At 46.9% G+C, this 24,385-nt stretch overlaps 1 protein-coding gene across 1 annotated transcript; it reads left to right on the forward strand.

Annotated features, from left to right (window-relative positions):
* Positions 1-249: 249 nt before the first annotated feature.
* On the forward strand, positions 250-8,908 carry Dmrtb1 (DMRT like family B with proline rich C-terminal 1). Its single transcript, XM_003464066.2, has 4 exons — positions 250-777; positions 2,532-2,713; positions 6,938-7,127; positions 8,161-8,908. Exons 1-4 carry the CDS (start codon positions 297-299, stop codon positions 8,223-8,225), a joined length of 918 nt encoding a protein of 305 aa, XP_003464114.1. The 5' UTR covers positions 250-296; the 3' UTR covers positions 8,226-8,908.
* Positions 8,909-24,385: the final 15,477 nt, after the last annotated feature.

The raw sequence follows: 24,385 nt of genomic DNA on the forward strand, positions 1-24,385 counted from the left end.
AACCTAAATGATGTGCATGCAATAGCCTTCTCTTTTGATGCAATTCAGGCAACTCTCTTGCACGGAATCATTCCAAGCATGAAACTCTCCAACTTCTGCACCCAAAAGTGGGGGAGGCAATGCAAGGTCTTGCTGCAGCTCCCAGGTCTGCAGCACTAAGCACTGCTTTGATACAAGTGTATCTAATGTCCCCAGCACCAGGGACTTCTGGGGCGCCAGGCATCCCTCTTCACTTGCCCTGCAGCTTGCAGAGGTGGTGGTTGTGTAGAGAAGGCCTCTCCAAGCCGACTGATACCATGCTGCGTACTCCCAAGTGCTCCAGATGTCGGAACCACGGCTTCCTGGTACCAGTCAAGGGCCACGCAGGCAAGTGTCGCTGGAAGCAGTGCCTGTGCGAGAAGTGTTACCTGATCACCGAGCGCCAGAAAATCATGGCGGCGCAGAAGATGCTCAGGAAGCAGACCACCGAGGAGGAGGAGGAGGTGGCCCTGGGCGCGCAGGCGCCCCTGCCAGCCGCCAGCAAGGGCCCTGCTCTGTGCCCGCCACCTGTGCTGGTCGGGCCGGGCCCGCAGGCCCCCTGCTTCCCGATGCGGGACCCACGAGGCCCGAACCCCGGGCCCAGCGCCTTCCGGCCGGCCCTAAACAACCACGGGCACGGCCACGTGGGGCTGCCGGGCCGCTCGGCGCCCCAGCTCGGGCCTGAGGCCGCAAGCAGGCCAGGCCCTGGCCGCCCGGAGCCGCTGAAGCCGATGCCCAGCCCGCCGTTCGCCGACTTCGGTAAGCCGTCAGCCACCGTGTGGCCGTGTCCCCCCGTGCCCCGCTCCGTTACTGGCAGGCCTGCAGTCTTGCACTGGCAACATGGCGGCCCCGGCCCGTGCTGGTGGGAGTCGGCGCAGGAGGGGAAAAAGATCTTCCAAAGTCACCTTGCTTGGAGATACCTTTGTCTCATCAGGGGTTTGGGTGGGGTGCCTTGTTGCAAAAGGGAAAACGAAGTGGGAGGTGGAAAGCACTGGGTGAATGGGGGAGTGGGCTTCAGACATTTAGCAGCAGTAATTCCCTTTATCCTTTGCAAAGAGCAAAAATGGCTCCTGGTACGCCAAGCAGTGGCCCTTCCCTGGGGATTGTGCTTGGCAAACCCAGTACTACTGCGCATGCACTCCGCCTGCTTACGGCCCAGAAGACCGCCCCTCGGCGAGTCTCACAGCTCGCGCCCGCGCACCCCTTCCCGCCATTTTCTTGGGCTAGAAGTTTCCGTGTGGGGGAATTGGGTTGACTGTTACTGCGCATGTGCAACCCCTCCCCCTCAGTCAGGCTCCTCCCCTCTGCTATATTTTGACCAGTGCGCCTGTGCACCTTTTTCATTGTTCGCCTGGGTGTAGGTGTAGGTTCACCTGCTGAGCTGTTGGTGTTTCCTCCTCTCACCTTGCACACAAACGACATTATTACCTGTATTGTGTTCTTTCAGTATTAAAGTACAATTACAAGTTACCTGTTGAGTTGAGGTTTTATAAAAAGCAACTCCATTTGGGTGCAGACATATTTCTTTGGTATTGACTCAAGGGCACAGGCTGTATCGGGAGGCTGCTCACCCTTAAACCTGGACAAGTTCCTTTTTTCAGTGGTAGCCTCTTCCCTCTTCAGGCCAAGGGAATTGGTCTGGATGCTTTCTGAAGGCCATTTCTACCTCCTGAGACTTACTAAGAAAACCTAGGTTCCCCAGGGAACTAGCTGTAGGATGTCAGATGTCTCCTGGACTCTAGGAGAAGGCGACCTTTCCAAGGAAGTGGCTGCTTTTCTTTGTTTTGTCTCTCAACAAATAGGAACTGAGCACTTACAATGCCAGATACCAATGGTGTGAAGCAGTCAAGATGAGAGAGTCATAGTCCTTGAACCTCAGGGAGTTTGTTCAAAGGATCACACAAATCACTGCATACAGCTCTAATCACTGATCATTTAGTCTGAAGGTAGAGCTGAATGTGCCTGCTCCCTGACTTACCACGACGCCACCTCCTGATCGGTCCCTTGTAAACTGAAATATCCTAAGTCAAAAGTGTATTGGCTACACATAATCTACTGACTATCCTACCTTAGCAATACAGTTCACCGTACAGTAGCAGCTATTTCCCCGGGCCAGGCCCCAAGGAGCTGTGACTTGTGGCCACTGCCAAGAATCTCAAGGGAGTGTCTTATTGCATATCATAAGCCCAAGAAAAAATCACAAGTCAAAGTATGGTTTCTACTGAATCCATATAGCTTTTGCACCATCATAAAGCTGAAAAATTATTAACTCATCGCAGATCAGGGGTTGTCTGTACTCAGGATTTAAGCAGAGTGAAGTTAGAAGAAAAGCCTTCCATACTTACAAAGGCCTAGAGATGGATTCAAGTGGTTGAAGGATTAAAGACCAATGAGGTCAAAATTACAGTAAAAAGATGATTTTATAGTTGAACACATGTGATTATTTTACTGTTAGCCTTGCTGTGTTTCCCAGCCGTGCTCCTGTTGCTTGCCTCATTGCTTTCTGTCTGCAGGGCACCCTCTGAGCGTTAAATCAGACCCTGTGGTGGGAGCCGAGTACCTGGAGAGAGAACCTTCCAAGCTATACCTTGGCTACTACTCCTACTGCCAGTTTCCACTGGGCTACCAGGATGCACCCGTCACCATGCAGAAGGGCTTCCAGCATGCCCCCTGCACCAGCTACCAAGGAGGCTTGGTGAGTCCCGGCCCTCCCTCCTTTCCCAGTTCCTCCTACCCCTCTGGAGCAAGGTGTTGTCTGCTGCTCCTGCTGCCTTTGTGGCTCCCAGTCAAAGAAGTCAGTTATCACCCACCAGTGGTGTGTCTCTGGGAATCCCACGTGCAGGCAGCTGTGCATGCCTGGGCCTGGACTGAGCATGTGCTTTTCAGAGCTGTGCAAAGGCTCTGGGATCCCAGGAGTGACCTTTGCCTTTGACTTCTGGGATGCAGATGTCAGAAGGGCCTTCATCCTCTAGCACCAGAGGGGGAGTAACAGTTTCCTGGTGCTACAAAGTTCATGGTAGAGCCAAGATTAAACAGAGGTCTCCTGCCCACGGGTACAGCTCAAGACTGCAGAGGGCTTTCAGGAAGGGGTAACATTTATGCTGAGTTTCAAAAAATATGGTCAATACTGCCCAAGCATTTTTACCTTAACCTTAGGAGACACTGGTAGAAAGAATAAATGGAATTTAACCCTTTTATAAGATTACTAACTGAGGCTGGACATGGTGGCACATACCTGTAATCCTAGTACTTGACAGACTGAGGCAGGAGAATTGCTGTGCGTTCAAGACCAGTTTGGGCTACATAGTGAGTTCAAGGCCAGCCAGAACTGCACAGCAAAACCCTGTCTCAAAAAGACAAAAAAGAAAAAAATATTACTAACTGGTACTTTCCTTAATCCTGGAGTTTTGAACAACAGTGTATAAAAGGTAAGCTCACCTCTTTTTTGTGGAATATGAGGCAGGCATACGTTTGTGGCCTTGGTTACTCTTTCCAGACTAGAATGGGTTAAAAGCCCTCTCCCTTTCAGCAGCCTCTGGGGCCATCAGGACTCCAGGATGGGAGCAAGCTGGATGACCAGCATGACTTAGGCCCTGGACCTGCCAGGGCAGGTAGACACAGACAGAGCACGGTCACAGAAACAGTGACCCCCATGACGCCACTTCTTCCTCAGCACAAGGGCATCACAGTAGATATCTATCAAGGTGTTTTCCAAGGATAGAAAGAAGTGAGGAGACAGGCCCGATTGCTGTGGAAGAGGGTGAAGAAGAGACAAAACCTTGGCGTTTGAGTGTCGGAAGTCATTGAGCACAGAGTGAGAGCAGGGCGTGGGGTCAGCTGTACAGCCAGCTCAGGCCCGCAGGGCACTGGGCCTCCTTCAGCCCAGCAGCATCTCTTGTTTTAGATTTTGTACATTTTTAAAAACAAATAGAATTTTCCATCAATTCAGGGGGAAAAAATGTTTGAAGCCCTTGGTCTAGATCATTTCCAGGATCCCTGCTGACCCTTATGAGCTGTCAAAGTAGGCATTATTACCCCACTGTAATCAACAAAAAGGTTCAGAGAAGTTAAATTTTTGTCTCAGATCACAAGATTGTGAATGAGAGATTGAGACTCACATCATACATTATGTTGACCACCATTATCTAAACTCAGGTGCTTTCTGTGGCCCCAAGAACCCTCCACATGCAGAGATGGAGCAGACCTGCTTAACTTTTTTTTGTATTTAAGGAGAAAAAGAAAAAAAAAACAGAAAAAGGATACAAGTTATACAGAATTAAAAAAAATAAACAGGAAATCACTAGTTAATAGATTACATATTGTCATCTTAGAAATAGTTGTTCAAGTTACAAAATTAAATCATATAAAGTGGACATTCAAACAGTGAGACTGTAAACAGTTCTGTTCAGTGATCCAACAAAACTCAGTAATATGGTTATCTATCTTATACACTTAAATATACATGCAGTTATATCCTTTAGAGCACTTTCTTTTCCTCTCTTTTTTACAATGACAATTACACATTTTGGGTTTTATTATTATCCCACAGTTCTTATTACTTTTTTTTGCAGAGAATAAAACCAAATGTGACATAACAAAACACTCAGTCAAATCAAAAGGATGGACATAGTACATAATGTAAAAACAGAATACAAGGTGATCTGGCTCTTAACTCTTGACCACCATGGGCCGAAAAGATGTGGGCCTTGCCTCTGGCCACCCCAGTGCAGCCCAGGGAGAGCAGGGCTTCTCCAGGCTCCACACAAAGAGGGGCTGTGACCGAGTGGAGCCTGCACTACGCTGTCTGCTTGCACAGAAGCCCAAGGCCTGCTGTCCAGGGAAGGGTGCTGGTTGATAGTCCTGACAGATGGCCTCTGTTCAGAGTGCAATCGCAGGCAGTTTATTTGGGCCAAACAGCTGCCATGGACCCCAGGCAGAAGCTGTGATCTGGGATGAGACTTGGCTAAGCAGCTTGGATTAAAGTACTAATAATCCCCTCCTACCCCTTCACGTCTGGAGGGAGGATTAGGCATTTATTTGTGGCACTTCCAAACAGAAGAGCCTGTGAATTACTTTCACCCGTGTCCGGCTGTCCCCTAAGCAGGCTTCAGGCACTTCCCAAGGACTGCCGCCCTCCCGTCCTTGCCCACCTGCTGCTTCTTTCCCAGAAGGTACAAGCCTGAGCTGGATGGAGCTGGGGCCCAGGCTCACCTCATTATGGGATGCTGAGGTGCTCCTGTTGTCCTGTTCAAAGAATTGGGCAAGACAACTGGAATGTAGAAATTTTACATTTATTGATGTGAAAGTGAGAAAAAGTGTCTAGAAAGCAGACAGTGGCCACAGATCAGGGCCGTGTGACATGACCATGACTGACGGGTCACACCCACTGCCCTCGGCTTTGCAGGGCCCTAATCTCCTGCCTCAACCTCTGCTGTGTGCTGGCCTCTCATCCTGGGGAAGGTTCCCCACCCTCCTTAACCTCCCTCAGGTTCCTAGTCTGAGACAGGAAACTGCGAATCTGGGTACCTGTCTCATGAACAGGTTGAGAAAGGTATATCTGCCACTGTGCTGGCACCTCAAAGGTGCTTCATGGTGGACTTTCTTCTCCTTGTGGTCACATGAAATTAGGAAATGCTGCCTTGAGATTTTTGCACACTACCCAGAGCCTTAACACATGCACAGTGGGGCTGTAACTTGCATATCTCGCTGCCAGGCAGCCCTGATATGAATGATCAGCCAGCCAGCTTGCACCACCAATGGCACATGCAGGACTGTCTGAAAGCGTGGCTGCTGCTGTGGCTGCAGGAAAAGCGAAGTGTGTTATGACATTTTCCGCACTGCACAATTAGCCACCTTCTAATTTCTTTTAATTGGTGAAATAGATTTGTTGATTATTATAATAATTTTAATTAGTATGAAGAGTGTTAATTTTTATTTTGGGCAGAGTCAAGATTCAAATTGAAACAACTAACTAAATTTGGCCTGTTTATAGACTTTTTATGAATTTTACTAGTAAAAGTGATTGGATGCATTTGTATCACCAGTGGCACTGTCATGCATGTACCACCTGTGGTTCAGGCCTTGAAGAACAAGTTAAATATCTCACACATGGCCCCCCAGTGTAGGAGCTGTAGGTGGGGTTCCTCGATAGCCCCTGACTAAGAACACTTGGAAGAGCACTTAGCAGCATCTCGTGCAGCTGTAGTCCCTGATCGCATCTTGGGGTGTGCATGCTGAGGTCTCTGCAGAGAACCACACTAAGCATGCAGCAGGGCAGCGCACTCTACTGCCTTTCCAGTGGTGCTCTGAGTTACGCTGGGCCCTTGCTGGGCCTGGGTGCTGTGGGGTGGTGGCCTGAGCTGCCACTTACGGCAGCAGAACAGCAGGACTGCCTGAGTCACCCTGCTTGCCTAGCCTCAGAAACAGCTGAGTAGCACCCGGCTTATACTCTTCCCCAGAGGCCCCCCAAATTTCGGGCTAAAATCATTACATGGGCTGGACAAGGGATCTCTTGCATGCAAGGGTTAGGATACATTCAGACCCCTCTTCAGTGCTGTGGTCCACTGAGTGGGTTGTGAGGTCACAGATCAGGATCCGCTTCTGAGCCTTTGCTTCTGAGCAGGTATGTGGCCCTGGCCCTCCGGGTCTTCTCACCCACCCGATGGTCTGAGAGCTGATGGTCAGAGCTGTGGGAAACCATGCTTACTGCCACCAGCTCATCAGTCTGGCCACAGGGAGAAAAGAGCCTACCTCCTGTGTGGCCAGGATCTACGTAGTACATAGCTGGTCCCAGGCTTACCCAGGACATGTCTGCAGGAGTCTGGCTAACGTTTGCTGAACACCCCGCTCCTAGGGCCCAGTGCGAGCCTCCTGTGTGGCCAGCGTTTGCCTTCTCTGTTTCTATCATGTGTGCATGCAGGTGTCAGAACCAACAGGAGACTTCTGCCCAAACTACTACGTGCCGCCACCGCCGCCACCACCGCCATTGCCCCCGCAGCAGCCACAGCCCAGGGTCCTCCCTCCAGGCTTTCTCTCTGGGCTGCACCTTCTCCCACCACCTCCACCACCACCCGCTCCTTTCTCGCTGAATGTCCTGCCTGCAGGCCCTGGTAAGAGCAGGGCTTCTCCTCCAGGGAAGGGGCCCGTCTGAAATGGGTATAGAGAGAAGGGAGAAGGCTGTAGGGTGAGGCCAGGCTGCGCTGGGCCCTGGGAGAAGCTCTTCCCCACGCCCTCCCGAGCCCCCGCAAGCACGCATCCCAGGGAAGTGGGAATGGGATTTCCACCTGGGAAGACAGGCCCCACAAGGTTCCTCTGGCTGTGAAGGGCAGAGCAGCATTCGAGCACGATTCTGTGTGGCTCTGAGTCCAGTGGTCATTCTCCATCTTATGTGCACCGTGGGCAAGATGAAGAGGACACTGCCTGCAAGGCGCTGTGTGGACCAGAGGGGCCCGGCTCCTTAGCTGGCAGGACCTCTGCGCAGGGGCAGCAAAGGTGGATCCTGGAGTGGCAGCAGGAGGCACTGTGGAGAGACAGCCTACCTAAGCAGCTCTGCCTAGCAGTGCTGCACCAGGAGGCCTGAGCTCTGGGCCTCAGTCTTCTCACCCGTGGACTGGGCTGCTCACAGGATTATGGGGAGAGGACCCACTGAGCTTCTGGATGTGAGAATACCTTAGGGTGTGAGAGTCCTGTGGCTTTAAAGGTCACAGACTTTCTTCTCAGTTTTCCTGAGCTATCCTGCCTGGATGTCAGCTTCAGCAACTGCAGAAGTCACCTTGACTTACAAGGGTCCCTCCTCACATGAGATAGCACAGAATCTGAAGGTGCAAAGACATTAGTGACAGTTGGCTGTCATTTATTGCTTCACCCATCTGAGTGCTGCCAGGATGGGAACATCTCACAGGAGGGCAGGCTGATAGTCAGAGCTGTGGGAAACCATGCTTACTGCCACCAGCTCAGGAGGGGTGGACAAGAGCTGGCAGTTGAATCTGTACCATGTTTACCAGTCACCTTGCTCAGCAAAGTAAAGGGAAATTCACTCTCCATAGAGCTGGCAAGAGTGAGAAAACCTGGTAGGAAATCTGCATCTGAAAATAGGTAACTCGCCCTCTGTCTAAATCCCGCTGCCTTCTCTGTCCTTCACAGGTGACCAGGATGCAGAGGCACCCGGTGAGCCCTGCCTGCCCTCCTCTCAGGAGCAGTCCAACTAAGCACAGCTGCCCGCCTGCTGGCCTTGGGTGTCAGGGGTGGCGGCAGTGATTGTCTTGTCTGTGTTCAGTGTTGTTGTACGGGTAGGAAGGATGTGGAGAGGCATAAGTTGGGAGCTCATTCCCGTTTTGAGATTGAAGGAAGGGGAGGGGTTGAAGGGGCTGTTGGGGCGGACGGGGCGGGAGGAGGCCAGGGCTCTGAGGAGTGGGCTGGCAAAGTGCACATTTGGGAATGAATTTAACCATCCTCAGTGCTGATCAACAGAGTCACTCCAGGAGCAGTGTTTGGCTTGTTTAGGCACCACTCAGGACAGAAGGTACCATTTATTTGAGCCTTCTGCGACCTTTGCGTGTTCCCGGTGCTGAGGTGCTACTGCTATCAGGTGCAGCAGCCAAACCTGGGACACTGACAGGAGGTTCTGCAGCATCCCTGCCTTTGCCTGGCCAGGCCCTTCAGCTCTTTGCTGGATGGTGTCCTGACCACTGGAGCCGCTTCACTTACCTCCACCAAGTTTAAGCTCTGATAGGCCCCATTATTGGTTTAAAAATCTGTTCAGGTGTTATTATTTGATGTTTTTATAGTTGGAGCCCTGATGCAGTTTTCTGAGAATAGAATGGTGCAGCTGAATGGGCCGTGACATCAGGGCTTTCTTCTCTGGTAACAGTTGACTGTTGAAATAAAATGAGCAGCAGAAATCTTGGAGGAAGGTGTGTGCTCTTTAATCCTCATGGGGGACTATGTTAGGGCTGGTCTTGGAGAACCTGGTACAGGGCCTGTCACATTCCCCTTAGTTATCAGATCGGGGTCAAGCCAGGCTCGATTTCTCTATTACAACTTTTAAGAAGTGGAGGTTCTAAGAAAATCTGTTGCAGACACACAAAATATAAAGGCTTCTTTGTTTCCCTTCTCTAGCTCCTTTCATGGTCCCTACAGGGGAACATGATTTGCAAAAGCAGAACTTGGGTTCTGTTGTGCTGTTTCAGGGTCCCTGATCTCATCCCTCAGTTTCATTTGTTTCTTTATTTAAAAAGCATCTTGTGTTTTGATTGCATCCAGAACCTGGTCCTTCCCAGCTTTGCCAGAGGAGCAGGGCATTCAGTGAGAGGCAGTCCAGGAACAGAGAGTGGCAGAGGGCAGAGGGGGCCAGAGAATGCCTCCGGCGGAGCTGCAGCCTCAGCCAGTCTCTCAGAGGGCAGTGAGTGAGTCAGGTGGAGCAGAGAGGGATGGTTGCACCCGGTGGGGGCGGCAAGAAGAGCTGGGGTGACAGGGTCAAGGCTGAAGAGGTGGAGCCGGCACCAGGGGTGCAGGCTGGCCTATTTGCTATGTGCCTGGGAGACTGACACCACCCAGGTCCCTGGATAGGTGCAGGGATGGAGGGGCTCAGGGGCTGGCTGTGTTGGAATGGGGCAGTGCTGGCCCTGGGAAGGTGGCAGATGCCTCACTTACCTGTCCTGCCTGACCTGTAACACAGTGCAGTAGGCCTGGTCCAGGTGAGCTTTTTTCATTACACTTTAAGTTGCAGAAAGACTTTGCAACCAGGCTAGCTCAGTCAATATTTCCCAAAGGGATCCAAGCCCCCAGGCCTGCTGGCTGCCCACCGGGAGGCCCCGGCACAGCACAGAGGGTGCAAGAAAAGGGTGCGTCCCACTTCTGCAGTCAGGCCTGGCCTGGTGGGGCCCGCATTGCGACCCTTTCCTGCACCCGAGCTGTGGCTGTGGTTTCTTGCCCCACCAGGTTTAGGACCCATAAGCCTGGAGTCTTCCCACACGATGCAGCCTGCGCTCCTTCCCGCTCTCCAGCAGCAGTAGCAGCAGCAGCAGCAGCAGCATGGGTGCAGAGAACCGGGGCTGCTCATGGGTGGCCTGCTGCTCAGAGAACCAGGACTGCATCTTTAGCAGGGATGCGCTCGCCTGCTGCCCGGCGTCTTCCCTGGCCCGGCGGATTCTCCAAGAGGTAGAATTTGGCAGAAAGGCGCAGTGGCAGTATGGCTCATCCTAAAGGGTTGAACTTGGGCTCCGGGCCAGAGAACATTCTGGAAGGCGGCAGGAAACCCGTGTAGTCTCCTGGCCCCACGGAAGCGTTGGCGCTCTCAGGGCGCAGCCCATAGAGGGCGCACTGCCGCCGCTGGAGCGGGGCCTGTTGCCTAGCAACCGGATTCCTAGGTGACTTACCCCTACCACGGGGTCCTTCACACCTCCCGACCCCGCTGGACACAGGGAGATGAGGGGGGCCCTCCGGGAAATCCACACGGCCATGCTCAGTGATCGCTAACCTCTTCAGTCATCTTCACAAGCCCTTGCTGTGCCTGGGATACCCTCTTTGTCTTCACACCCTGATCCCAGCAAGCCCGGGGGCCCACCGCTCACCCCGCTTCCCTTCCTGTCTTTGAGCTGCACCTTGCCATCCCCCGGCGTCTTTGCGGACTTAGGAAACCAGTGGTGAATCCCCACCCGGAACCTCTGCAGGCCTGCCAGTCCTCTGCCGCCCTCTGCCACTTGGTGGGTTTCCCGTCCACAAGGTTGTGAGCTTCCTGGCAGGAGTGGTCGGTCTCGTTCATTCATCCCTGAGTCCCCAGCTCCCAGGATGAGGCTTGGTGTTGGTCAGGGCGGGGGCTATGGGGTGCCTCCTGCGAATAAGTGGGTGCGCTAAGGTGCATCTGGTGGTCTCTTGGTGCAGAGCTGAGCTGTCCTGCTCTGTAGCACACTTTGCCGTGCACCTTTCTCCTGCCGACACCTCATGCAGGATTGGTCAGCGCTCGGTGTGATTACATGGTGTGCGAAGCACTCTGCCCCTTCCCTTTTGTCCCTCAACTCAACCCTGGTAAAAGTTTCTTTTTCTTTTCTTTCCTTTTTTTTTTTTTTAAAGAAATGGAAGCATACTGAAGGATAGTGGTTTTTCTGAGTCATACAGTTTTTAAGTGGCAGAGCCCCAGAAAGAACAAAAGTGTGCTTCAGGGTGGGTGCAGTTTTCAATGTTCATTTTCTCCTAAATTGCCATCTTGAGATTTTTTAAGCACAAAGCGCGCAATGGCAACCTAGTTCCTGGCTCATCCTAGTACACCACAGGGAGAGTGGCCTCAGTGCACGATGCCCACCCCACTGACCATAGCACACAGCACCTCGCAAGAGAACCCTACAGCTTGGTGCGGGAAGTTTATGTGAGGCTCTCATGGTCCCTGGTGGGGTTCTCCATGAGCTCCATCTCATGAGCTGAGATTGGCAGGCTGGTTTTGTACCAAGGCTGGAGCAAGGAGGAGCAGTGTCTTCTGAGGCCACCACACCTCTGGGTTGTGGTCTCCTACACTGCCCTGGAGAAGCCTTCCCGCCACAATGTTCCCAAGTGCTTTTTGAAGGTTACAAATGTGCCCGGGGCCTAGGAGAGGGGATGACCTCTTCTCATCTGCAGCCTGTGGGTTTTCACAGCTCCTCCTGCCCCTGGCACTGTGGTGTTGGTAGCCAGTGCCTAGACCCCTCTTACAGGGAGCATCTTACAGGCCTAGAGTGTACCTGGGCTCCTCCTTGGCCAGGGCCCAGCGACTTGGGAGACCCTGCTCCTCCTTGCCTCTTCCCAGCTGTTGTGCTCTGCAACAAGTCGTGTAACCTCTCCACGCCCTGCTCTGTCCTCTGGTATCACCGGGCAGGGCCGTACCCATGCAGCAGCTTCTGTGTAAACATTTCCTCCATGCTACCTCCCAGCGCTCAGGTGTAATAACACCTGTGTCATGGGTAGATGAAGGCAGCCTCCTTTTGGAGACCATATCAGGAGGCTGCGTCAAAGGCCCTCAGCTGAAGTGCGTTTTTACTTCCCAAATGCCAGGGGCTGTTGAGTGCTTGTCACAAGTTCTGTGACTTGTCAGTGACCCCTCAACACAGGCATCCTAATACTTCATTTTACAGAGAGCAAAACTGAGGCCTACAAAGCTGAGTCCTTCCCCTCAGTCCAGCTGGTTGGTCAGTGGCCAAGTTGGGTGAAATTCTACTTCCACCAAGTCCAGCGCCAGGTTCTTAACCACACCACGCTCTCCTCAGAGAGGAGGACTGGTGAGCCTTCAGCCATGGTGCACCCGCACCCACCCCTGCCCCGGCCCCTCCAGGCTGAGCACTTGCAGCCCACCCAGACGCTGGGTTTCCACGGCTGCAGACAGGCTTCCCACAAAGAACAAGTAGCTAAAGTGTTACATAAGGAATAAAGTGATCTGTAAAAGATTGTCTCAAACTCTTTCATTCCATGTTGCAAATGATAAAGAAGTATGATGGTGACTTTTTAAATAATAAGTATGACAGTGTATTAAAATCTAAGCCTAAATTCTTATTTTTAAGTTTTTTCCCTTCTGCTTACATTTAAAAATTTTTTATTGGTATATTTTATATAACATATACATATGTAACATTTGTCAGAGGGAATTCATACCTATATATGATGCATCTTGCGTCTTCTTTCCTCCATTTCCCTCCCCTTCCTTCAACTCCTTTTTCCCTCTTTATTGCACAAAAGCGTCGTACCCATTATTTCCTTCTTTGTGTGTGTGTGTGTGTGTGTTAAGACAGGTCTCACTTTATAGTTCAGCCTGGCCTTGAACTCACAGCAATCCTCCTGCCTCAGCCTTCTGAGTCTAGGGATTACAGGCAGGCATCACTACGCCTGCTCTCTTTTTTTTTTCTTATCCCATTCTTCCTTCCCCTTGTTCCCTTTCCCATTTGAATATTTTCTCTCTATTTCCCAACACACATTATACATTTTGCTCCTTATTTGCAATTTTGCTTTCTCACACCAGAGAAACAATGCAGTTTTTATATATGTGTGATTTATTCACTTAACTATATGATCTCAAGTATGCTTTCAATTACCTAGAAATTACCTAGCGTATCCTTCTTTAGAGCAGAGCAGTATTCTGTTGCATTAAAAAAGCAGTAAAATCCCACATCTTCTTTATCCATTCATTGATTGAGCATTTAGGTTGTTTCCAAGATTTAGCTATTACAAACTGTGCTACTATGCACATATATTGTCTGCTATGATGCTTTTAATTTTGAGGGGAAGCTACCAAGAAGGGAAATAGCTTGGTCCAATTGAAACCTCTAGTTTTAGATTTTTAAGGAATTGCCACACTTATTTCCACAGAGATCGCACCAGTCTACACTCCTGCCAGCAGTGGAGAGCAGTTCCTTTTCCCCACAGCCCCACGGTACTTTTCACCAGCTGGTTTCTTGTTGATAGCCATTCTTTCTGGAGTGAGATGGACTCTCAGTGTTGTTTTAATTTGCGTTTCTTGAATGATCAGTGATGTTGAATGTTTCTTCAAATACCTATTTACCACTTCTACTTCTTCCTCTGTGAAGTGCCTATTCATCTAAGATGCCTACTTTTGGACTGAACTTTTTTTGAGTTTTTTATATGTTCTAGATATTAGTCCTTTGTCTGGGGAACAGCTGGCAATTTTCCCCACTCTGTGGGTTGTTCTGTCACTCTGTTGTTGATTTCATTTGCTGTACGAAAACTTTTTAATAAGGGCAATCCTTTTTGGTTTTTGGTATCTCATTTCTCCATCAATTTTTAAAGACAGTTTTGCAGAGTACAATACTTTGGGATGGAGGTTGTTTTGTTTTAGGGCTTGAAATACTTCACTCCAAGGTATCCTTGATTTGAAGTAATATTCTGTTCTTTTGTTGAATTTCTGGAATCTTGACTATTGTATTCCTTGGTGTAGATTGTTTTTGGTAATGGCTAATTGAAATTCTTCATGCCTCACTTATCTGTATGTAAAATTCTTTTTGCATTCTTGGAAATTTTTGTGCCATTACTTTTCTGAACAGCACTTTTATTTCATTTGTGCTATCACCTGCTTTTCACTGACTGATCAATTTTATGCTGTTGTTCTTTGCATCTAGCACCTATTAAATTGAATTTCCATAATCTGCTATTTTTAGGGAATCTTTCTTTTCATGATGGCTAATGGCAATCCTATTTTCTCTATCTGATTTTGAGTCCTCCCATTGGCACATTCTGCTGCAGGTACTTTCAATAGGATTTTTAATATGCATTTGAATCTGCTTCATGGATTTTTCCCTTATGTTTACTGTTCCTGGCTTCCATCATTTTTCTAAACTCTGTAGCTTATGTGTATGTGTTCTAGATTCACTGATCATGTCCTTCATTATGGTCACCATATGTCTTGGTTACTTTTCTCTTGTTGCTGGCACCAAAATGAAGGAAGGAAAAGTTTATTTAGCTCACAGTTTTGGGGGGTTTCAGTTCATAATATGCTGGCTCGTGGCAGGGCACGACAGTTCACGGTGGTGGCAAAAAGGGAGGCACACAGAGAGAAGGCTCTGCCCTTTGGATTGTATGTCGGCCACATCTACTTGAATGTAGCACCCACAGCCATAATCCCAGTAATGGACCACGAATCATTCACAAACTCTGGAAGCCTGCCCCATGACTGTATGAGACCTTGAGGGGACTTCCAGACATAAACCATAACACCATCTTTGTAGTTATCTGAGAAAATTAATTCTGATTTGATTTTTTTTCTAGAGCCTCATTCATCTGCTTAGTTATGCCCTCTGTTGTGACTTCAGAGAGCCCAGGTAGATGGCTTTTGAATTGTTTTACCTCATTGCCCCTGGGTTTGTCTTTTGGGAACTAAAAGTCTAAGGTTAAATCTTGCATCCATATCTTCTTATTTTATTTTTTTTTTGGTACCAGGGATTGAACTCATGGCCTAGCACTTGCCAGACAGGCACCTATGCCGCTGAGCCAAATCCCCAGGCTTTTTCTTTCTTTTGCTCTTCTTTACTTTAATTCCTGGTTTGATGCTTATAAATTGCTTATGGCAGGTAGCTTTGTTAGTAGTATTGGGAACCCTTAAGAAATGGCTACATTTTAGAGATGTCTTCCAGGTGTAGGTGGCTTTTGGGTTTTGAGTCTCTTGCAAGATCCTCCCTCTTCAATTTATTGGGGATGAGAAGTTGCTGCCCGTTTGGCCTAACCCCTGGTTCTTTGGCACTGGCCTATAGTATTGTCTATGACTCTCAGGCAATCTTGGTCATATTATACCAGAATGAACAACTGAGTAGCATAGTTATGTCACCTTGACTAAGTAGTATAATCAGTAATAACAATAATTTCAAACACAGCCTACAAAATGACAGATTGTGGCAACTATTAATTTGCCACCTTTAAAATATGAACTAGATTTATAGTTCTATAACAAAGTCTAAAACCAACAAGAAAATTATAATAAATGTGCCCTCGGGACTTCTGGGAGAACACAGCAGACAGATAACAGCAGGTACTGAGGCTCTCTGAGATACCCAGCTTAGAATCCAGGAATGGTGCGGTGTGAGAAGTCCTAGGCCGGGGGAGATATACCCTGCCGACCCAAGAACGAACTAAGCTGAGAGAAACCAACTGGAAATGCAATCTCAGTGCTATAACCAGAACAGATAAAATCTCAGTGTGGAAGCTGAAACGCGTGCCTCTGGAAACCACGATTTAAATTTCCTGCTGCCACTGCTGCGTCTGAATCGGCACAGCAGGAAGAGAGACGTGCGAAAGTTCTGAGAGCGGGAATCAGCAGAATCAGCGAATGGAGTTGACAGTGGAATTGGTGGGGAGCCCTGCATTGACCTGCGGTGAGTGAGAGGAACGGGGACTCTTCCATAGACTAGGAGGCTCCAACAGAGGACATTCTGGGATCGAGCAGATTAGCTAGAACAGGATGCTGCAGTGACTTTAGTCCCATATTCCCCTCTCAAGCAGGATTGGGGGGGAGTGCTTGGCCTGGGTGATGCTGTGGACTAAGACCCAGTAGGCTAGCCCAAACCAGGTCCCAGCACCTGGCAGTGCACCGTAGCAGTGAAGCCTTCAGTAGGTTGACCTGGAGGGGCAGGCCCAGCAGAGGCTACCAAGGTCTGTGTCTCCCTAGTACACTGCAGTGGGAGGGAACACCTAGCCGGCAGATTCAAACAAACTGTAACCAACAAAGAAAGAAACTGGGCCTCCTATATACGTTTGTATGGAAGGAACAAAAAGTATAGGAAGAGGAAGCAATAAGAAAGGGTCCTCACTCCCAATCCTGAGAACACTGATCCAGGAAAGGTAAATGCAAAGGAGAATGAGGACAGAAAACATGCAATATCAGACACGGCACCAATAGACATAAAGCGATATCTCTGGAGCCTCATAGATGAGTTCAAAAGTGAAGTATTTAATGAAATAAAGCAGGACATAAGTAGAATAGTTAGAGAAATGCTAAGCACTGCCCAAGAAAAAACAGATGGTGGAATGGAAGAACAAAAAAAAAAGGGGAGAATTGTTTCATGGAGAAAATAGAGAAAACAGAATATGTGAAGCAGATTCAAAGAGACTACCAGGAAACTAAAAACTCTATTGAAAACTGGCATAACAGCTTGAAAAAAACTAAGGATAGATTATCTGAACTGGAGGGCAGATTTGTAAAGTGGAAGCATGAAATGAAAAACTTCTTAAAAATAACAAGGAAACAAACAGCAATAATACAAAGGCTAGAAGATGATAAGAGGATCTATAACTTAAGAATTAAGAATATAAAAGAAGAAGTAGAGACACAAACAAATGAACTACAAAAGCTATTCACAGAAATAATCCAGGAGAATTTCCCTAGTTTAGCAAAAGGTAAAGATACTCAGATGTACAAGGCATACAGGACCCCAGCCACCTACAACCCAAACAGAGCTACACCCAGGCATATAATAATCAAAATTCCAGAAATACAATATAAGAACAGAATATTAAAAGCCATCAGAGACAAGAAACAGATCACTTACAAGGGAACACCCATCTGAATTACAGCAGACTTCTCGGCACAAACTCATCAATCACGAAGAGCATGGGGGGAAATAATTCAAGCTTTGAATGATAATAACCTCCAGCCAAGATTGATATATCCTGCACAACTGTCCCTAGAAATTGATGGAAAAACAAGGTGCTTCCAGGATAAAGAGGAACTAGGGGAATTTGCAACCACCAGTTCAACTCTACAGAGAATACTGCAGGATATTCTAAAAAAAGAAAAATAACAAGATTCTAGAAACAGTGGCAGAGAGGCCACAATGAATGGAGCAGAAAGCAAAATGAAGAAGACAAACTGACAGGACAGAAAAAGAGCTCAACAGAAATGAGGCAGAGAAGGTTAGACGGTAGGAACAGCTATTTTGGAGAAAACAAGACATCATAATAGCTAGTGCTGATTTAATATCACCTTGCTTTGAAGTCCCATCAAGCTTTTGTTCTTCTGTCTCCTTCAGTCTTAACATGTTGTATCTTATTGGATTTTATTATATGTGATAATATAAACAAAAACTTTTATAGACAAGGAGATTATATAGGAACCATTGTTCATTTTCTGTTAGTTGATTCTAACAGTGACCCTGTAATACTGTCATTCCCTGGTTTTACATTGTCTTTATATGTTAGATGCTACAGTATATGAAGTTATACTCAAAGATTTCAAGGCAAGAGACACTACGGTAACTACTTTTATGTCAGGATTATCTTGTGGTGAAACACTATTTTGCTTAAATGGTTATGGTCTGACCTATGCTGTTTTGTTGTTATGCCTTCTTTTATCTCAATCTCCTTTTTTTATTATTTTCTTTTTTATTTTAATCCTTTTAATTAAGGGAAAAATAAAAATAGCAGGATACATTATAGTAACCCACTTTGATTTCCTATTAACTTGATTTGAAACCCTGTATTGCTCTCACCATCTTGTTTTGACTGATTTTCCTCTATTCTGTTTTGCTTGATAGCACCAAGTTTGAGAGTATAGGCAACAACTGTGAAGACAATAAGATTCATTATGACGCCCATTCTGGCTTGACTATTATCTTCTTTTGAAGTCCTGCAATGTCTCCAATGTTTTGGTTTTATTGGTTTTGTTCTTTACTGTTTTGCTCAATTTTTTTATAACTGATGATATAGGCAATTCTTTTTAAGATAGCAAGAGGCATTATGGTAACCATTGTTGATCACCTTGAATTTTGTTTTTACATTATGTAATATGTCCATCCTTTTGATTTGACTGACTCTGTTCTGTTATGTCACATTTGGTTTTACTCTCTTCAAAAAAAAGTAATAAGAACTGTGGGAGTAATAAAACTCAAAATGTGTAACTGTCATTGTACAAAAGAGAGGAAAAGAAAGTGCTCTAAAGGACATAACTGCATGTATATTTAAGTGTATAAGATAGATAACCATATTACTGAGTTTTGTTGAATCATTGAACAGAACTGTTTGCAGTCTCACTGTTTGAATGTTCACTTTATATGCTTTAATTTTGTAGCTTCAACAACTATTTCTAAGATGACAATATGTAATCTATTAACTAGTGATTTCCTACTGTTTATTTTTTCTGAAATTCTGTATAATTTGTACCCTTTTTCTGCTTTTTTATTCTTTTTCTCCTTAAATAAAATTTAAAAAAAAATAAATGTGCCCTCAATATGATGATTTTACTGTCAGCACAGAAAATTAAAGAGGTTAAGAGAAAAAAATAGAATAACAGAAAGAGATTTGAAGCAGTGCTTGAGGGCAAAGTGAGATTAAATAAAATTTTAAAAACTGTGAAGAAGACAGCTGGCCCCTCTCCAAGAAGACTCCGGTCCCTCAGGAAGACAGAGCCCTCAGCACTAACCCCAGGCAGCAAGCCCTGCATGCCCACTGCTCCTCTCCATTGCTGTGTATCTCCATAGTGCCTCTGGGGTTGCCAGCAGTCACCAGATGTCTGCAGGTTTGAATCACTCCCCTCACACACTAAGTTCCAGCTCAGGAAGAAGGCTCCTCCTTGTTCACTGAAGTTTCTCTCTTGAGTCTCTCTGGGGGTTTCAATTCCTGCTTAAGATCCTTCCTCTGTCCAGTGGACCCGCCTTCCTCCTCCTTGTCTTCCTTGAGTTGCTACGTTCCAGCATCTGGAGGGCAAGTCTCGGACAGGCTGTTTCTCTGCAGCTCACTGCTCCGCCGTCCTGGTGCTCCTTCCAGGCTGGTTTCTGGCTGTGAGGCTGGTACACAAGTTGTTCAGCCTGCCATAGTTCCTGTGCCTCCTGCCAGCTTGAACTTGGCTCCTTGACCTCCTTCTGACTTGAACTCAGGTCTGCCTCAGCCTGGCACTGGGAGACGCTAGATGGAGCCAGCCTGCAGCTCCTTAGTGCCCTCCAAGATGACGACTGGCCAATCACCAACTCCTGGGGGAGGTCTAAACCCAATAACTCACTAGCCACGACAGTCCACTGTGTCCACCGCTCCATTACATTGGTACATTTCTTTGCGGAGGCCTCTGGGTTTGCCAGTATTCACTATGTGTCTGCAGGTTTGAGCAGCCCCTCCTGTGCAGCAAGTCAGGTCACAGCGGGGAAGCGCCACCTGCTACCTCCTTCCCTGTATTTAGTTCCCCTCTCTGCTCTCTGCCTGGCTTTGGTCTCTCTTCAGATCCTTCCACGTCCTGATGGGCTGCTTCTCACCTCCTTCTCTTCCTTACAGGACATTTTCAAGCCTTTTCTTTTACTGAAACTTTTTTTTAATTTAACACCAAGTACATTTATTAGAAAAGAAGAAAGTTATGAATTATCCTCATATATTTCCTTAAAAATTAGAAATAAAAGACAGAATAAACCCAAAAATGAATAGAAGAAAATAATAAAGATCAGAAAACACAGTCCCTTATCAAAATGCCAACATCATTTTTCCTAAAGTTTAATATTTTGATTCTCACATTTCTGTAGAAATACAAAAGACTCAGAATAGTCTAAACAACTTTGGTAGAGGAACAAAATCAGAGCTCCAACCTTCCCTAATATCACAGCTTATCACAAAGTTACATCAATCATGACAAAATGGCATTGACGTCAAGATAGACAAACCACCAAAGTACCAATTAAAGTCCTAAAACAGATACCCACGTAACGGACGATTGATTTCTGGCAAAGATGCAAGAGCAATTAAGTGGAGAAAGGATTGTGCCTTCACTAAATATACGGGAACAACTGGATATCCACGTGCAAAAACCCAAACCTTATAGCACATCAACAATTTCTTAAGACATCCAAAATCAACTCAAAGTGGCTCACAGTGGGTTAAAGTAAAAGCAGATGTGACCTGAGTCCTTATTTTGGCTGAGGTCATTCTTTCTGGGACAAAAAGACTGGGACGAGGGATAGAAGGGAAGGCAGCACCTACAGAGGTGTTCAGTGAAGGGGAGCACTGAATTAGAACAGGCCATGTGAAGACAAAGGAGGCCATTGTGCTTCTTCTTCTATTTTTTAAACTATCTTAACTATTTTCATAAACATATACAAAGACATATACATGTTTTTCTTTCAGTTTGTCACACTAATTAAACAAAAGGATGCTTACATATGTGTGTCTTACTTATTTCACTAATAAATATGTTCTCAAGGCACATTCATTTACCTATAAAAGTGTCCAGTTTATCATTCTTTATGGCTGAGTAGTATTCCATTGTATAGAAATAGTACATCTTTTTTATCCATTCCTCAGTCGATGGGCATTTAGGTAGTTTCCAAGATCTGGCTATTATAAAGTGTACCGCTATAAACATGGGTGCACATGTATCACTGTGATATAACGTTTTTAATTCTTTTGGGAAGATAACCAGAAGGGGAATAGCTGGGTCAAATGCAACCTCCAATCCTAGTTTTTGAGGAGCCTCCACACTGATTTCCACAGGGGTTGCACCAGTCTGTATTCCCACCAATAGTGGAGAAGGGTTCCTTTTTCCTCACAGCCCCTCCAGCATTTGTTATTGGTTGATTTCTTAATATTAGCCATTCTTTCTGGGGTGAGGTGAAATCTCAATATTATTTTAATTTGCATCTCTTGAAAGGCCAGTGCTGTTGAACAGTTTTTTCATGTATTTATTGTCTGTTTGTACTTCTTCATCTGAGAAGTGCGTATCCATCTCAGATGCCCATTTTTGGATTGGGTCTTTAAATCTCGGAGGACTAATTTTTTTTAGTTCTTTACACATTCTGGATAGTAATCCTTTATCTGAAGAACAGCTGGCAAACATTTTCTTATAATGAAACTTTAATGCTGAGATAATTATAGGTTTATATTCAGTTTTAATAAACAAGACAGAGAAATCCTATGTACCACTCACCCAGTTTCCACCAACGGTAATGTGCAAAATTATAGTGTAAGGGTGGGTTTACATTGTTGCTGGCCACACAATCTGTTATTTGGATTCAGTTTGACATTTAGTATTTGAGTTAATGTAGTTACAGGTTGTGGTTCAATTTCTGGCTGATGGACTTGCAGCTCCATATACTATTCCACTGAGTTCTTTTTGTATCTTTGTCAAACATTAGTTGAGCATATTTTGTGGGTCTATTACTGGATTCTTTATTGTGTTCAATTAGTCTGTTTTTCAAACAAACACATCAGAGTGGCACCTTCAGTCTTCTGTATGTTACTCAATGCAGCTTTCTGTTAAGGGTTTCTGAGCCTCTGTGTGTGTACATGCACAAGCATGAACTATTAACCCCTTTGTCAGCCTATGGATCCTATGGATCCTTCTCAGGTGGTGCTTTGTGTGGAAATAAAAAATAACCTTACAGAGGAAACCAGTTGTGGTTAATGTCCTCAGAGAAATAGAGACACAGTCCTGTGATCTAGTGATACATGTACTTTTTGAATAACACATTAACTAATAAGACCTAGCATGGGGTCTAATCACTAACAGTTTCAAAGTAGTGTTGTAACTGACCTGTTGAGATACTTTCAGCAGGTGTAAAATGTAACAAAAATAACTGTCATTGCTATTGGTGACCAGCTCATAGCTAATTCTGCGGGGACTTGCGGCTCCATTCATAATTGAAGGAAACACTGAATTAAAGTTGGGAAGTTAGTGAAAACCAAGACATGATTTTTCCCACCATTCAAGTATCAAGCCCTTAATTTTGTTCAGGATCCTATTTATAGGCTTTTCATTTAGCACTGGGAGAGCTACATATTTTAGTTTGTTTGTGTTTGTTTTATTTTTGTGGCCCTAGGTACTGAACCCAAGGTCTTTGCATTAAGCTAATTCTCCAGCCTCTTTTAATCTTTTATTGTAAGACAAGGTCTCTCTGAGTCAGCAGTTTCCCTGGCTGGACTTGAACTTGTGATCCTCCAGCCTCAGCCTCCCAGAGTGCTGAGATTGTAGGTGTATGCCACTGTGACCCCCATTTTCTTCATTCTGGAGGCCAGACTGTGCTTAGGAAATTTATAAGGAAACGAGCTGTGAGCTAAGGGGGAGACAGAAAGAAGAGATGAGGTCAGGGAGTGAGGAGCCCAAATGTGCAGGGACTTTAGAGCTCGGGGGAGAACTTGGGGTTTTTGCTGTGAATGAAGTAGGAGCCATAAAATGTTTTGAGCTGAAGATAAAGTGTCCTGACTCAGGTGTGCACAGGGACAGACAGGGGAGTGGGAGCCAGAGGACCGGGTCAGAAGAGGATGAAACGGAGCAGAGCAGGGCCAGCACGAGGAGAGGCAGGAGAATTCTGGGACTACTTGAAGGCAGAGCCACGGAACTTGCTGTCAGACCCGTCTGTTGGTGCAGCAGGCCTGGAGGAGCAGATCCCTTCTCAGGCCTTTCCCAGGGAAGGAGCACACACCTGGAGGTGTCTTCACCTATATTTGAGTGTCCTTTTTTGCTCTCTCCTTTCTAGCTGTCAACTATGTACCGTTTCACGGAATCAATGCAGCTTTATTGGGCATAATCAGTCCCTTTCTAAGAGACAGCTGGGTGGCTTTTGGTCTCTTGCCATGTTTGCTCCTTAGTTTCCTAAAGGTTTCTTCTATTGAGGTTTTCCTGTCCAGCAGGGCCACCACAGTGACCCCCTGCCTTCACTGACCCTTGGCCAACAATCCCTGGATGGCCAGTTTGCAGATCCGTCTTGGCAAGCAGCCTGCAGCTCATGGTCCACTCCTCTGGGAGACGCCTATCCTTCACCCGTGACATACTGGGCCTCTTCCCCGAGCCCAGGGTCTGGGATTCCACATGTGCCCTGGCGAGACAGTAGTGGGTAGGTGGGCTGCACAGGGCTCCCCACGCCACTAGCATCCTGTGAGCAGCTGTGAAACCCTCTGCGCCTCTGTGATACATTTTATTAACAGCAGATTGCAAGATGCTAACATTTTATCATGTCAGCTCTTGCATCCGAGCAAGCACAGGCACCAGCCTGCAAGCAATTAGCTGCTGGGTGGTGTCTTTTCTTCATCTTTTTCTTTTGAAAATTGGAATCAAAAAATCTGTCTTCTCTTCTCTCTCTTTCCCCTTACCTCTTTACTGTTTATCTCCGTCTCCTTCCTGTTTATCCTGTACTTCCTTCCTGTTTATCTCCTTCTCCTTAAAAGCAGATGCAGTTCCTGAGGTGTTCTGTGTGGACTTGGCTGTTTTTCCTCACGCACAGGCCATTCATTTCTACTACAATCCAGTTACCAGCAGACATTGAATTGCTTCCCAATGCTGCCCACCACTTGCTGGAACAATTGCACCCTAGAGAAAACAAGAGTTTGTAACACCTTGCACGGCTATGTGAGATGTACTTGGCTTTGAAGCCCTGACCATTTCAACTCTCAGTGTTTAATTAAGTCAGGGTTTGTTGGTTTTTTTGTTACATCTGGCTGTTGGGTTGTTTTCCTTTTTTACCATGGTGTACAGTCATGGAGTGATGTCAGCCACCATCTGCAACATCAGACATGGCCTATGTTCCATCCTGAGTCTACAGCATTTATTGGACACCTCCCATGGACTGGGCCTTGTACTGGACTCTCAGGATTAGATGGACATCTGCTTCCCCCATCCCAGCATGACACCCTGACGTCTGGATCCGAGCAGCAGCCACGTCACATTTCTCGCTGCACTCTGCCCCGGTTCCCTTGACCAGCCCAGGCCCTTCTGTGCCGGTTTATCCCTGTGCTACTAGCATCTACCCGGCCTTGCTCACGCAGTGTCCTCAGCCTGGGTCACCCTCCTGCCCAGCTCTCAACCCAGACTCACTTCGTGCTGCTGGAGTACCCTGCACTTCCTTCCCCAAGATGGCGCTGCCTTTGTCTCTTCCACAGGCTTTTCATGGGTAAGAGCTGCAGCTGATCAGCCACCAAGACGCCCAAAGGCCTCAGA

This window comes from Cavia porcellus, unplaced genomic scaffold (assembly GCF_034190915.1).
Source record: "Cavia porcellus strain 051 isolate PalLab524CR breed Dunkin Hartley unplaced genomic scaffold, mCavPor4.1 scaffold_25, whole genome shotgun sequence".
In the NCBI taxonomy this organism is placed as follows: Eukaryota; Metazoa; Chordata; class Mammalia; order Rodentia; family Caviidae; genus Cavia; species Cavia porcellus.

Bases quoted from the DNA above. Each gene is read 5' to 3' on its own strand.
- Dmrtb1 (XM_003464066.2), top strand. From the start codon at position 297: ATGCTGCGTACTCCCAAGTGCTCCAGATGTCGGAACCACGGCTTCCTG. The intron at 778-2,531 runs GTAAGCCGTCAG...TTCTGTCTGCAG, and splicing joins CCCGCCGTTCGCCGACTTCG to GGCACCCTCTGAGCGTTAAA. The intron at 7,128-8,160 runs GTAAGAGCAGGG...TGTCCTTCACAG, and splicing joins TGTCCTGCCTGCAGGCCCTG to GTGACCAGGATGCAGAGGCA.